Genomic DNA, 13,567 nt, shown 5'->3' with positions numbered 1-13,567 from the left:
GTCCAATGGGCTCCACAGTGGCCTCGGCCTGCACTGCAGCCGCAGCCCCTCGCATGCCCCACACCCATCCACAGCCGTTCCCCTGGCACTCTGCCTCCGCATCCCTGGCTCCATCGGTGCCTTGCACCTGTCCCTGCTGGCAGGGGTATGGCTGGCTGGCGCTGCTCGTGCCAGTGATATGCCCTGTGGCCCCCTATCCCGTGTCCTCCTGTAGAGGTAATGGGCAGCACGGTAGCACTGTTCTTTCACACCTCCAGTGTCCCAGGTTCGATACCCGGCTTGGGTCACTGTCTGTGTGGAGTCTGCACATTCTCCCTGTGATGCGTGGGTTTCCTCCGAGTGCTCTGGTTTCCTCCCATAAGTCCCAAAAGACGTACTGTTAGGTAATTTGGACATTCTGAATTCTCCATCTGTGTACCCGACGAGACGCCGTAATGTGGTGACGAGGGGATTTTCACAGTAACTTCATTGCAGTGTAAATGTAAGCCTACTTGTGACAATAAAGATTATTATTTTACTATGGGCATTGCCCTTTGGGGGGGGGGGCGAGGTGGATTCCCAGAGAATAACTGGTCAGGCCTGTTAATATGCCAATGGTGTTTACTGCACGTGTGGGCGGCACGGTAGCACAGTGGGTAGCACTGTGCCTTCACAGCTCCAGGGTCCTAGGTTTGATTCCCGGCTTGGGTCACTTCTGTGCAGAGTCTGCACGTTCTCTGTGTTTTTGTGGGTTTCTTCTGGGTGCTCCAGTTTCCTCCCACAGTACAAAGTTATGCAGGTTGGGTGGATATGCAGGAAAGGTGTAGTTGAAAGTCGGAGGAGTAGTTTCCCCAGGGAGTGGTACGTCCTCTAGTTACCAAACCCAGCAGAAGACGGTGAGAGACCTGCCCAAGGAGTTGGAGGAAACCTCTGGCGCAGCAGCCAGTGGAAGGATGGGGGGAAAAGGGAAGGGTCTGTGCAAGTCAGAAAACCCCAGATGGAGCAGTTGATGGCTTTCATCATGGATGCGTTCTGCCAGCAGAAGATGGAGATGTGGGAGGACCGCTCGAAGGCCATCGAAGGGGTTGTGGCACCCCTGGATCGATGGAGTGGGTGGAGAAATATTTGGAGGTGCAGGGCGGATCACAGTGATTGGGTGGTGGCACTGAATGGGTACTGGACAAGGCCCCCTGAAGGGGACAGAGCGCACAGGTCTCTGAGGCAGAAGCCGAGAGCTGGGGAGCCGCCGCAGGCGGTCATCGTGAGACTACACAGGTTTGTGGAGAAAGAGAAGATCTTGCGTTGGGCCAGGGACAAACCCACCTGTGATTTTTATGGGGGGGGGTCGGTCATTGGAAGGGGCTGCCATGCTAGCAAGTCAGCTGGTGAGCGGAAGTGATGTGGGGTGGCCGTGATAAGGGGGTAGTGGGGGGTTGACGCGAAGTGTCAAGGGGGGAGAAGAGACATGGTTGGGACAGATTAGGGGGCCATCTTGGATGGGCTAGGTACAGGGTGGAATTAACGGGACTGGAGTTAAACGGGGAGGATGACGGGTGGTAGCGGGGAATGGAGGCGCAAGTCTCCGGTAAGGCTGGCAATGTGGAATGTGCGTGGGCTCAGTGGACCAGTTAAAAAATCACAGGTGTTTGCGCACCTCAGGGCTTGAATGTGGAGGTGGTCTTTCTGCAGGAGAGACACCTCTGCGTGAAGGACCAGGTTAGGTTAAGGAAGGGGTGCGTCGGACAGGTTTTCAACTCGGAATTTGATTCAAAGTTGCGGGGATTGGCAATTTTAATGAGCAAGAACTCTGGGTTTGTGAGAGCGAAGGAAGTGTGAGACCCGGGTGGGAGATACGTGATTGTGAGTGGGGTATTGGAATGGGCGCTGATGGTATTGGTAAACGTGTATGCCCCAAATTGGGACGATATAGGTTTTATGAGGGAGTTGCTGGCAGCAATCCCGGACTTGACTATGCACTAGTTCAGGGGTGGGCAAACTTTTCCGTGCAAGGGCCACATTCAGAAATTCACAATTTCAAAGGGCCGCATAGTGTATTAAGTAAAATAATTAATATTTAAAATAGCCAAAATAAAAGGTCTTTAAAGAAAAAAAAAACACATTTATTTGAAAAACAAAGTACCTCAGTAAGTAACAGAACAATGTCAATGTGAATGATGCATCTGACTGCAGTCATTTACCAGTTTGTTGAAATCAGGTGCCAAGTTGCTTGTGCTGATCCTTAACACTGACAGAAGCACAGCCTGGCCGAGTCAACGATAAAAACGCGCGTAGTGGGGTGGATGAGTGGGGCTGCCTTATTGGTCGGTTTAGGTTGGGTGTGCGACCAATAGGAGTCCAGGTTACAAACAATAATAAGGCTTATTGTTTGTAAGCTGGACTCCTATTGGTCGCACACCCAACTAAACCGACCAATGAGACAGCCCCACTCATCCACCCCACTACGCGCGTTTTTATGCGGCCCGCCAATGAGGTGCCCGGAATCATAACCGGCATTTTTGAAAAGCCGCTGGGGAAAAGCGGCTTTTCCCCAGCGGCTTTTCAAAAATGCCGGTTATGATTCCGGGCACCTCATTGGCGGGCCGCGTAATAACCTTTGTCGGGCCGCATGCGGCCCGCGGGCCGTAGTTTGCCCACCCCTGCACTAGTTGATTACAGGAGGTAGTGGTATCTATGGACGCGGAGAAAGCATTCGACCGGGTGGAGTGGCGGTACTTATTTGAGATTCTGGGAAGGTTTGGGTTTGGGCTGAGATTTGTGGCATGGGTGCATTTGTGCCGGCTGTCGCCGCTGTTGTTTGCACTGGCTACAGAACCGTTGGCAATGGTTCTTAGGGGGTCGGCAGAGTGACAGGGGATTATGAGGGGACAGAGGGAACATGGGTTGTCAGTCTACGTTGACGATCTGCTGTTGTCTGTTTCGGACCCGCAGGGGAGCATGGAGAGGATCATGGGCCTGTTGGGGAGGTTTGCGGCATTCTCTGGGTATAAGTTGAATGTAGGGAAAAGCGAAGTGTTCCCCGTGAATGAGTTGGGACAGCGAGCCAATTTGGGGGGGATGCCACTTAAAGTGGCTAGGGGTAGGTTCAGGTACCTGGGGATTCAAGTGGAATTTAACGAAGCTGGTGGAGGAGGCCATGGAGGATCTTAAGAGGCGGGATACACTGCACTTGACTTTGGCGGGGAGGGTCCAAGTGGTAAAGATGAATATTCTGTCGAGGTTCTTGTTCATTTTCCAGACACTCCTGATCTTTATACCGAAGGCCATTTTTTCGGAAACTGCACACGATTATTTCGGACTTTATATGGGCGGGGAAGGTGAAAAGGGTTAGGAGAACCCAGCTGCAGAGGCAGCGAGGGGGTGGATTGGCTTTGCCGAACCTGCTTCATTGTTATTGGACGGCAAATGCGGAAAATGTGCGGCGATGGTGGGAAGGAGAGGGGGTAGATTGGGTTAGGATGGAAGAGGAATCTTGTAAGGGGCCCAGGTTGAGGGCTATGGTGACTGAAGCGTTGCCAATGGCACAGAGTAGGTATTCAGGGTGCCCGATGGTGCAGTCCACGGTGAAGATTTGGAACCGGTTAAGGAGGTATTTCAGGATGGAAGGGATGTTGGTGTTAACGCCGTTGCGTTATAATCATGGGTTTGAGCCGGTCGGGATGGGTGGCATGTATAGGAGTTGGAGGGAAGTGGGGTTGGTCAAGGTGGTGGATTTGTACCTGGAGGAAGGGTTTGCTAGTTTGGAGGAGTTGAGGGAGAGGGTAGAGCTCCTGCAGATAAGGGACCTTGTGTGGAAGGTTTGGAAGGAGTTCCCTCGGTTGCCGAGGCTGGAGCGACTGCTGCTTCCGGATGTGGAAGGGGAAGGGGAAGAAGGAGAAATGCGGCTATGTACAGGTGGTTGGGAGAGCAGGGAGGTGAGCGGGTGGTGAGATTAAGGAAAAATGGAAAGTGGAGTTTGGAGGGGAGATCAATTGGGGACTGTGGAGTGAGGCACTGCGCAGAGTAAACACGACCTTGTGCGAAGGATGAGCGTGATACAGTTTTTTTTTTTTTTAATGTTTTTTTTATATAAATTTAGATTACCCAATTATTTTTTCCAATTAAGGGGCAATTTTAGTGAGGCCAATCCACCTACTCTGCACATTTTTGGGTTGTGGGGGTGAGACCCACGCAGACACGGGGAGAATGTGCAAACTCCACACTGACAGTGACCCAGAGCCGGGATCGAACCTGGGACCTCAGCGCCATGAGGCGGTTGTGCTAACCACTAGGCCACCGTGCTGCCCCGAGCCTGATACAGTTTAGGGTTGTTCACCGGGTACGTATGACTCGGGCAAGAATGAGTGGGTTCTTCCAGGGGTGGCAGACAAGTGTGAGAGGTGTGGGCGGGGGGTCAGCGAATGACGCACTCATGTTCTGGGGGTGCGAAAAGTTGGAGAGATTCTGGGCAGGCGTGTTTGCGGCCCTATCAAGGATAGTGGGGAAGGAGGTGGAGCCGGATCCTTTGATGGTGATATTTGGGGTCTCGGAGAAGTGGGGGATCGTGGAGAGGAGGAGGCTGATGTTGTGGCCATCTCCTCTCTGATTGCTTGGTGACGAATCTTACTGGAGTGGCGGTCAGCAGCGCCTCTGGGGGTAGTGGCATGGTTGGGTGACTTGTATGACTACCTGCGGCTGGAAAAAATAAAGTAATAATAATCTTTATTATTGTCACAAGTAGGCTTACGTTATCACTGTATTGAAGTAATTGTGAAAATCCCCGCCTTTGCCACACTCCTGGGAAAACTGAAGTCATTGTGTTTGGTCCCCATCCCAAGCTCCTTTCCCCAACTACCAATACCATCCCTCTCCCTGCAAACAGTCTAAGATTAAGCCTGTCTGTTCGCAACTTGGGTGTCACATTTGATTTCCGGCGCCTGTTCGGGTACACTGAGGGAGAATTCAGAATGTCCAATTCACCTAACAAGTTCACCTAACGAACCTGCCTCCCATCCATTGATTCGATCTACACCTCCCGCTGCGGGGGGAAAGCAGGCAGCATAATCAAGGATCCCTCCCACACGGCTTACTCACTTTTCCAACTTCTTCCATCGGGCAGGAGATTCAGAAGTCTGAGAACACGCACGAACAGACTCAAAAACAGCTTCTTCCCCACTGTCACCAGACTCCTAAATGACCCTCTTATGGACTGACCTCATTAACACTACACCCATGTCTGCTTCATCCGATGCCAATGCTTATGTAGTACATTGTATATATTGTGTTGCCCTATTATGTATTCTCATGTATTTTCTTGAATTCTGTTTAATTCCCTTTTCTTCCCATGTACTGAATGATCTGTTGAGCTGCTCGCAGAAAAATACTTTTCACTGTACCTCGGTACACGTGACAATAAACAAATCCAATCCAATCCAAGCTATGGGGTTCAGCAGAGGGGTTGAGGCAAGATGGGGTAGTCGTGACTGTGTTTGAAGAGTTGTTTGTCGTGGGTGGGGGTGTGAAAAAGGGGGAAAAAATTGTGCAAACTGGATAGTTAATTATTGGGAAGCCTGTTTCCCGGATTGTTTTATATGTTGTAACTTTTTTAATATACGTTTGTAATAAAATAGATTAAAAAAAGAATTCTTGACTGGGAGCCATTGTAGATCAGCAAGCACACTAAGAGAATGGGACTTCCTGCAAGTTAAGATACAGGCGGCATAGTTTTGGATGAGTTCATGTTTACAAAGGGTAGAATGGGGGAGACCAGCCAAGAGTGCTTTGGAATCGTCAAGTCTAGAGGTGACGAAGATGAGGAATTCAGCAAGAGATGAGCGGAAACGGGTGAAGTCGAACTATGTTACGGAATTAAATAGGTGATCTTCGAGGTGGCACAAATATGAGCTTGGATGTTCATCTTGGGATCAAATGTGACACCCAAGTTGTGAACAGACAGGCTTAATCTTAGACTGTTTGCAGGGAGAGGGATGGTATTGGTAGTTGGGGGAAGGAGCTTGGGATGGGGACCAAAAACAATGACTTCTGTTTTCCCAGTATTTAACTGGGGGAAATTTCTGCTTATCCAGTACTGGATGTTGGGTCAGCAGTCTAGTAATATTACCAATAGTGGAGCGTCAAGAGAGATATTGGTGATGTACAACTGGATGGTGTCAGTGAATATATGAAACCTTTTTTAAAATAAATTTCGAGTGCCCAATTATTTTTTTTTCCAATTAAGGGGAAATTTAGCCTGGGCAATCCACCTGACATGTATATCTTTGGGTTGTGAGGTTGAAACCTACGCAGTCATGGGGAGAATGTGCAAACTCCACATGGACAGTGACCCGGGGCCAGGATCGAACCCGGGTCCTCGGTGCCGTAGGCAGCAGTGCTAACCGCTGTTTCCTCGTGTGGGAGAATCTAGAACGAGGAGTCACGGTTTAAAACTAAAAGGCACTAATTTAAGATGAAGATGAGGAGAATTTTTTTCTGAGGTCCATGAGTGGAGCTGTCTTCCTCAAAGGACAGTGGAAACAAAATCTTTGTTGTCAGCCTGTTCTCCCCCCCCCCCCCCCCCCCCACCCCATTGCGCCTGCCTATATCACCCCCCCCCCCCCCCCCCCCCCCCCCCCCCTTCCCAGCAACTGAACTATTTACCGACTTCACCCACATACTTGTTCGCTGACTTATCCATTCATCTGCTCAGTTCACTGCCATAAAAATTGGACTTTGAATTTGTCATTCGGCTGAACTTGTCATTAGGCTGAACTCGCCATTCGAGTGGAGAAAACGTTGTGTCCTGTCGTTTCCCGATTCTACACTGTTGTGATGGAGTTCCCTGATGGAGGCTGTGCCACATATTTTTTTGACGGCTTGTGTTGGAAGATCCCGGAAGAAATGCGCAGCAATGTCAAGTTGGGGGACAATGAGATGAGTGAAGTGGCAATCTGATCATCATTACAGTTGCTTTGAAGATCTGGGCCCATAGTATTTCTAGAATTATGTGTTTTAATGTGTTCTGTGGTTCATCTTTGGACAAAGTTGTTGACTTCTTGAATATCGAAGTCACGCTGTTTCTGGTCATGTTCACATGCATTTCCAGACAAGCAGCTGATGTGCTAATATTCAAACTTCACCCATTCAGAATTACACATGTGCCCTTAAGCCCTTACTACACAGTTGGGCATTCTTTGAGGAGCAACTAGAATACAGCAAAAGTCATTAGTAATCCTGTCATGATAGTGAGTTGTTGGAGGGGTGTGTTACAAACTTGTTCTTGTGGTAAGATATCAGGTGACTTGGTAACCTTGGGCTTTAATGTTGTCTCTGCAGACTCTGGCTATAAAATTGAGCATTCTTGAAACCGAGGGAATCTATTTATTTCTCAGTTTGAACTTTAATTTTTCTCTCCTCATGTCAAATGGCTGCTTGAAGGAAATCCAACCGATGGTAATAAATGCCCATCAGATGTTAACCGATAAATACTTCAATTTCTTTAAAAAACACGTAAAATTTATGGTTTAATTAAGATGGCGTTATTGCTGGTATCAGCAAATATTTGTGTTGTCATTTAGATGGAAATCAGCTCATTGCCTGAAGAGACTTGTAAAAATTTACACTATTGGTCTGTTCTGAATAAACACATTGCCACTCCTGAAACTTGAGATCTATTTTTAAAAAATAATTTTAAACTTGTTGCTTCTTCATCAAAGGTTATTAACATGACTAGAATTTCAGATTAATTTTATCTAATTATACAAAGATTCCCAATAGTACAATCAACAAGATTTTCTGTCACAATCTGTTGAAGTGTGCATTTTTTTTCTGGTTGTATTCTAAGTAGTGGTTTCATTGTATTTTTGATTTTGCCAACTCTGTCGCCGTAGAGCACCCTGTAGTGAAATATGGATTGCAATGCATCAATATGCAATATTGAAACAAACTGATCTATATTTTATGAACAAATATAACAACTATTTTAAAAATCAATTTCAATCCTTGCAAGGAATTATTTCAAATTCTCATTGAGTCAAGTTTAACTTTGGAAGGAAAGAACACATACTGTCTAAATGGATACTGCTTTTTTGAAGGTTTGATTGAGGATGGAGGGAAGGTAGTGTTCTTAAAGCCTGGTACAATTGAAGGGAATTTAAACTCGGGCAGTATTGACACTCTTTTCATGTATGCTTACGGTCAAAGGTTATCCACAGTTAGTTAAATGAAGTTTTATCAAAGCAAGTTCCTGGAAATATGTGAATCATGACCAGGATTATGTATAATGTATAAAATTGGACCAGCGATGTTGCTGAAAAGGAAAGGCAGTGAAGAAACTGCAAAAAGGAAGAAATTTAAAAAAAGTGTGCAGATATTTGTCTTGATGAGCACAATGAATCTGCATCTGAGGCATAAATTGGAATCGATGTGCACTCCACCATATTATTTTGATTGAAGCGTTACTAATTTATCACATTTCAACGTGTCAGTTACACAAAAGAAGCAAATGTCTCAAGTATTTTGCATTTATGTAAATGTTAATATATTTTTTATTTTGGTCAACTAAATGATCAGATGTGCATGTTTCTCGACCGTGGTAAATGTATAGTCAACACTTATCACGTATTATGTCTGTCTTTTTTAAAATTCTAGTTCTGCCACCAGTTTTGGTTCCAAGACACAGTGAATTTAACCCACAGCACAGCCTTCTCGTCCAGTTCAGGAATTTGAGTCATAATGAACCCCATATGCCACACAATGCCACGTTTCCAGATTCCTTCCAACAACCAAATAGCAATCCTTTTCCTATTTCACCAAATAGCCCATACCCTCCATCTCCTGCCAGCACCACCTACCCCAGCTCTCCAGCCAGTTCTGGGCCAAGCAGTCCTTTCCAGATGCCAGGTAAGGACCAAATTAATTTCTTCTTTAAAAATGTTAAAACGGAGAAATGCTTTATTTCATTATAAAGTAATGCAGACCAATTTTGCAAATTAAAATAATAGAAGAAACCTGCAAGGAATAGGTGGTGAGAGAACTAAACATTAGTTTGCTTTAAAATTGTGGGTTAAATTTGACTTAAAAAAACAACAATATCAAGTAAGCTCATTTCATAAATGCAACTGTTATTAGGATTTCGGTTGAGTTTTGAATGCTTGTGTTGAAGCTTGACCAAATTTCCTGAAAATAATTCCTTCATTCAGGCACCATAGGAATTAGCTCGATTTGGTTCGAAGGAAAATGTATTTTTATATCTGCTAATTTCTCCGTGTTAAAAATGCTGTATAAATGTAAGTTTTTATCATGCATTTGGTTGATATAATGTACGCGATGGGCTGTGGTGCATGCTGCTGCCAACATCTGTAAAGTCCCAGTACCGTTGAAACAACATTAGTTTACCTTTTAATAAAAGCAAATTACTGTGGATGCTGGAATCTGAAACTAAAAGAGGAAATGCTGGAAAATCTCAGCGGGTCTGGCAGCATCGGTAGGGAGAGAGAAGAGTTAAAGTTTCGAGTCCAGGTGACCCTTTTTCAAAACTAAAATGCATAGAAAGTGGGAGATATTTGTACTGTATGGTGGGGGGATTAAAGATGAGTCATAGCCACAGAAACCAAGGGAAAAGAGTGTTAATGGCAGTCTCCATACAGAATAAAAGGTGCCAAAGGCCAAACAGCAGAGAAATAAAATCAGAGTATAAACTGTGACAGATTTAGGGGGAAGGGGAAAGCAATGGGAAGAAAAGGTAAGGAGAGGGGGGAGTAAGATATGAGGGGATATATAAAGAAATAAAAGGTAAAATACAGTTAAAATGAAATGGAATAAAATCAATGGGGTCGAGGTGGGGTAAAGCTAATCATCTGAAGTTGTTGAATTCGAATTGAAGGCTGTAGCATGCCTAAACGGAAGATGAAATGCTATTCCTCCGGTTTGCATTGAGCTTCACTGGAACATTACAGCAAGCCAAGGACAGACGTGTGGACATGGGAGCAGGGTCTTGTGTTAAAATGGCAAGCAACAGGAAGGTCAGGACCCTGAATGCATACATTCAACAAAGCGATCACCCAGTCTGCGTTTGGTCTCTCCGATATAGAGGAGACCACATTGGGAGCAGCGAATGCAGTAGGCCAAATTGAAAGAGGTGCAAGTGAAATACTGTTTAACTTGGAATGAGTGTTTTGGGCCTAGGGTGTTGAACATGGAAGAGGTAAAGAGGCAGGTATTACACCATCTGCAATTGCATGGGAAGGTGCCATGGGTGATGAGAGAGGTGTATGGTGCAGGAGTGGACATGATTATCTCAGGAAACGGTATCTAGGGGTTGCTGACAGAGGGAGTGAAGGGAAGATGGGTTTGGTGATGGCATCACGCTGGAGTTGGCGAAAATGGCGGAGGATTGCATACAGAGGCTGATGGGGTGAAATGTGACAACGAGGGGGACTCTATCTTTGTTCTGGGGGGAGGGTAGGTGCAAGGGTAGTGGCACGGGAGAATGCCCGCACGCTGTTGAGGACCCTGTCAACAAATGTAGGTGAGAAATCATGGTTGGGGAAGAAGGAGCATATTTTCGAAGCACCACTTGGAAAGTGGCATCATCAGAACAAATGCGACGGAGGCGAAGGAGCTGAGAGAAAGGGATGGAGTTCTTGCAGGATCCAGGGTGCAGTGAGCTGTAGTCCAGATAGGTATGGGAGTCAGGGGGCTTGTAATGGCTTGTCGTTTACCTTTTCTCAGCTTGTGTTCTGTGATTGTGTTCTGCACTCCCTGCAGCATGTTTTTCGCTGTTAAATCAAATCAATCCTTTAACTTCAATTTTACCACAGTTCATAAATTAACTGAACTGATCCCTCAGTTTTCACACCCTGTGTGAAAGTTTTATTTTTTGTTCATCCAATTCTGGTTCACTGTTTAAGATTTCCGTGCCGGAGCTTGAAACATCAGTGTTATTTTTTTACTCGCTGACTTTGTTTTTTCAATGAAAGCTAATTACTATCTTTCTTGTGACACTGTATTTAAAAAGAAATGCTGCAAAACCGGTTTTGTCAGCTGAGCAGCAGCCATGAGAATTTTATTACTTTCATAAATAAGAACTAGGAGCAGGAGTAGGCCATCTGGCCCCTCGAGCCTGCTGAGCCATTCAATGAGATCATGGCTGATCTTTTGTGGACTCAGCTCCACTTTCCGGCCCGAACACCATAACCCTTTATTCCTTTATTTTTCAAAAAATTATCTATCTTTACTTGAAAGCATTTAATGAAGGAGCCTCAACTGCTTCACTGGGCAGGGAGTTCCATGGATTCACAACCCTTTGGGTGAAGAAATTCCTCCTAAATTCAGTCCTAAATCTGCTTCCCTTTATTTTGAGGCTGTGCCCCCTAGTTCTGCTTTCACCCACCAGTGGAAACAACCTCCCTGCATCTGTCGTATCTATTCCTTTCATAATTTTATATGTTTCCAAAAAATACCCCCGCATCCGTCTAAATTCCAACGAGTACATTCCCAGTCTACTCAACCTCTCCTCCTAATCCAATCCCCTCAACTCTGGGATTAACCTAGTGAATCTCCTCTGCACACCCTCCAGCACCAGTACGTCCTTTCTCAGATAAGGAGGCCCAAACTGAACACAATACTCCAGGTGTGGTTTCACTAACACCGTATACAGTTGCAGCATAACCTCCCTAATCTTAAACTCCATCCTTCTCGCAATGAAGGACAAAACTCCATTCACCTTCTTAACCACCTGTAAACCAACTTTTTGCGACTCATGCACTTGGACACGCAGATCCCTCTGCACAGCAGCATGTTTTAATATTTTATCATTTAAATAATAATCCCTTTTGCTGTTATTCCTTCCAAAATGGATAACCTCACATTTGTCAACATTGTATTCCATCTACCAGATCCTGGCCCATTCGCTCAAACTATCCAAATCCCTCTGCAGACTTCCAGTATCTTCTACACTTTTTGCTTTACCACTCATCATAGTGTCGTATGCAAACTTGCACACATTGCACTTGGTCCCCAACTCCAAAGCATTTATGTAAATTGTGAACAATTGTGAGCCCAACACTGATCCCTGAGGGACACCATTAGCTATTGATTGTCAGCCAGAGAAACACCCATTAATCCCCACTCCTTGCTTTCGATTAGTTAACCAATTCTCTATCCATGCTACTACTTTACCCTTAATGCCATGCATCTTTATCTTGTTGTGTTAAATAGTGGAGAGGCTATGGGGTATTGGAAGATGAGCTACTCACTGGAGATTGCATAGGTTTTGACTTGAGCTAGAAACCACGTTGTTTATGTGGCTGATCCTGTTGAGTTTCTATTCAATAGTGCACCATCCCCTGGATGTCGGTGATTGAGGATTTGAGGCAGGTAATGCCATTGAATGTTGGCTAGGTGATTAAGCTTTCTCTTGCTGGAGGCCATCGTCGTCTGACAATGGGTGTCAGCCTAAACCTGGGTGTTTTCCAGGTCTCGTGCAGGTGGAGATGGAACTGCTTCATTTTCTGGGGTATCATGAATAGGGCTGAACACTTACCAGTGATCAGCAAACACCCTGTTTGAATTCATGATTGAGGAAAGAACAAAACAACTGAACAGTTGACCAAAAATGCTTCCCTGAGGAACTGCTGCGAGGATCTGATGAGGCTGAGATGACTGCAAGAAAATCACAACTATTTTCCTTTGTGCCAGGGTTGACTCCAGCCATACTCCCCTGATATCCATTGTCATTACAATTAATAGGGTTTCTTTGTTGTCACACTGTCAAATGCTGCCTTGATGTTAAAGGCAATCACCCCCTTCTCACCTCTAGAGTGTTTTGTGTATGTTTGGGCTAGTTGGTGATCAATAAGTGCTTTTGATAGAACAGTGGACATCTTCAGTTACTTGGCTGATGATTGCGAGTAGGCTGATAGGATGGTAATTGGTCAAGTTAAACCTGTCCTGGGTAATTTTTCTCTCAGTTGAGTAGATGCATGTGCCATAGTTATACGAGAACAACTTGAGTTGAAGCAAGTTTCCAACTGAAATGCTTCTTGATGGCATGTGAATGAATATAATTGGATGAACAGTTTGTAATGGTGAGGATCTCCGGAGATAGACAATCATAGAATTTACAGTGGAGAAGGAGGCCATTCGGCCCATTGAGTCCACACCGACCCTTGAAAGAGCACCCTACTTAAGCCGACACCTCCACCCTATCCCTGTAACCCAGTAACCCCACCTAACCTTCGGACACTGTGGGGCAATTTAGCATGGCCAATCCACCTAACCTGCACATCTTTGGACTGTGGGAGAACAACGGAGCACCCGGAGGAAACCCACCCAGACACGGGGAGAATGTGCAGACTCCGCACAGACAGTGACCCAAGCCGGGAATCAAACCCGGTGCTGTGAACAGTGCTATCCGCTGATTGATCATGCTACCCACTGCAAAGAGTCATCCACTGGGCATTTCTGGATGATAATTGGTATTCTTCAGCCTCTTTTTGTTTTTGTTGCTTAGTTAATGTTACTTTTATATGCATCTTAAATCACATTGGTTGTCATTTGTGACTTTCACAGGACTCCCAAACTGGAATTCCTT

General features: G+C 45.7%; 1 protein-coding gene across 1 annotated transcript in view; it reads left to right on the top strand.

The window, feature by feature from the left end:
• Positions 1–13,567, top strand: part of smad5 (SMAD family member 5) — a 55,973-nt gene that overhangs the window by 30,868 nt on the left and 11,538 nt on the right. The window contains exon 3 of the mRNA XM_038795796.1: positions 8,623–8,874. Within this exon, the coding sequence (XP_038651724.1) occupies positions 8,623–8,874 (252 nt within the window). The remainder of the gene's footprint in view (positions 1–8,622; positions 8,875–13,567) is intronic.

Source organism: Scyliorhinus canicula, chromosome 4 (genome assembly GCF_902713615.1).
Source record: "Scyliorhinus canicula chromosome 4, sScyCan1.1, whole genome shotgun sequence".
NCBI classification, from domain to species: domain Eukaryota; kingdom Metazoa; phylum Chordata; class Chondrichthyes; order Carcharhiniformes; family Scyliorhinidae; genus Scyliorhinus; species Scyliorhinus canicula.
The sequence above is the reverse complement of the archived record's forward strand: the minus strand, read 5'-3'. Positions and strand labels throughout refer to the sequence as shown.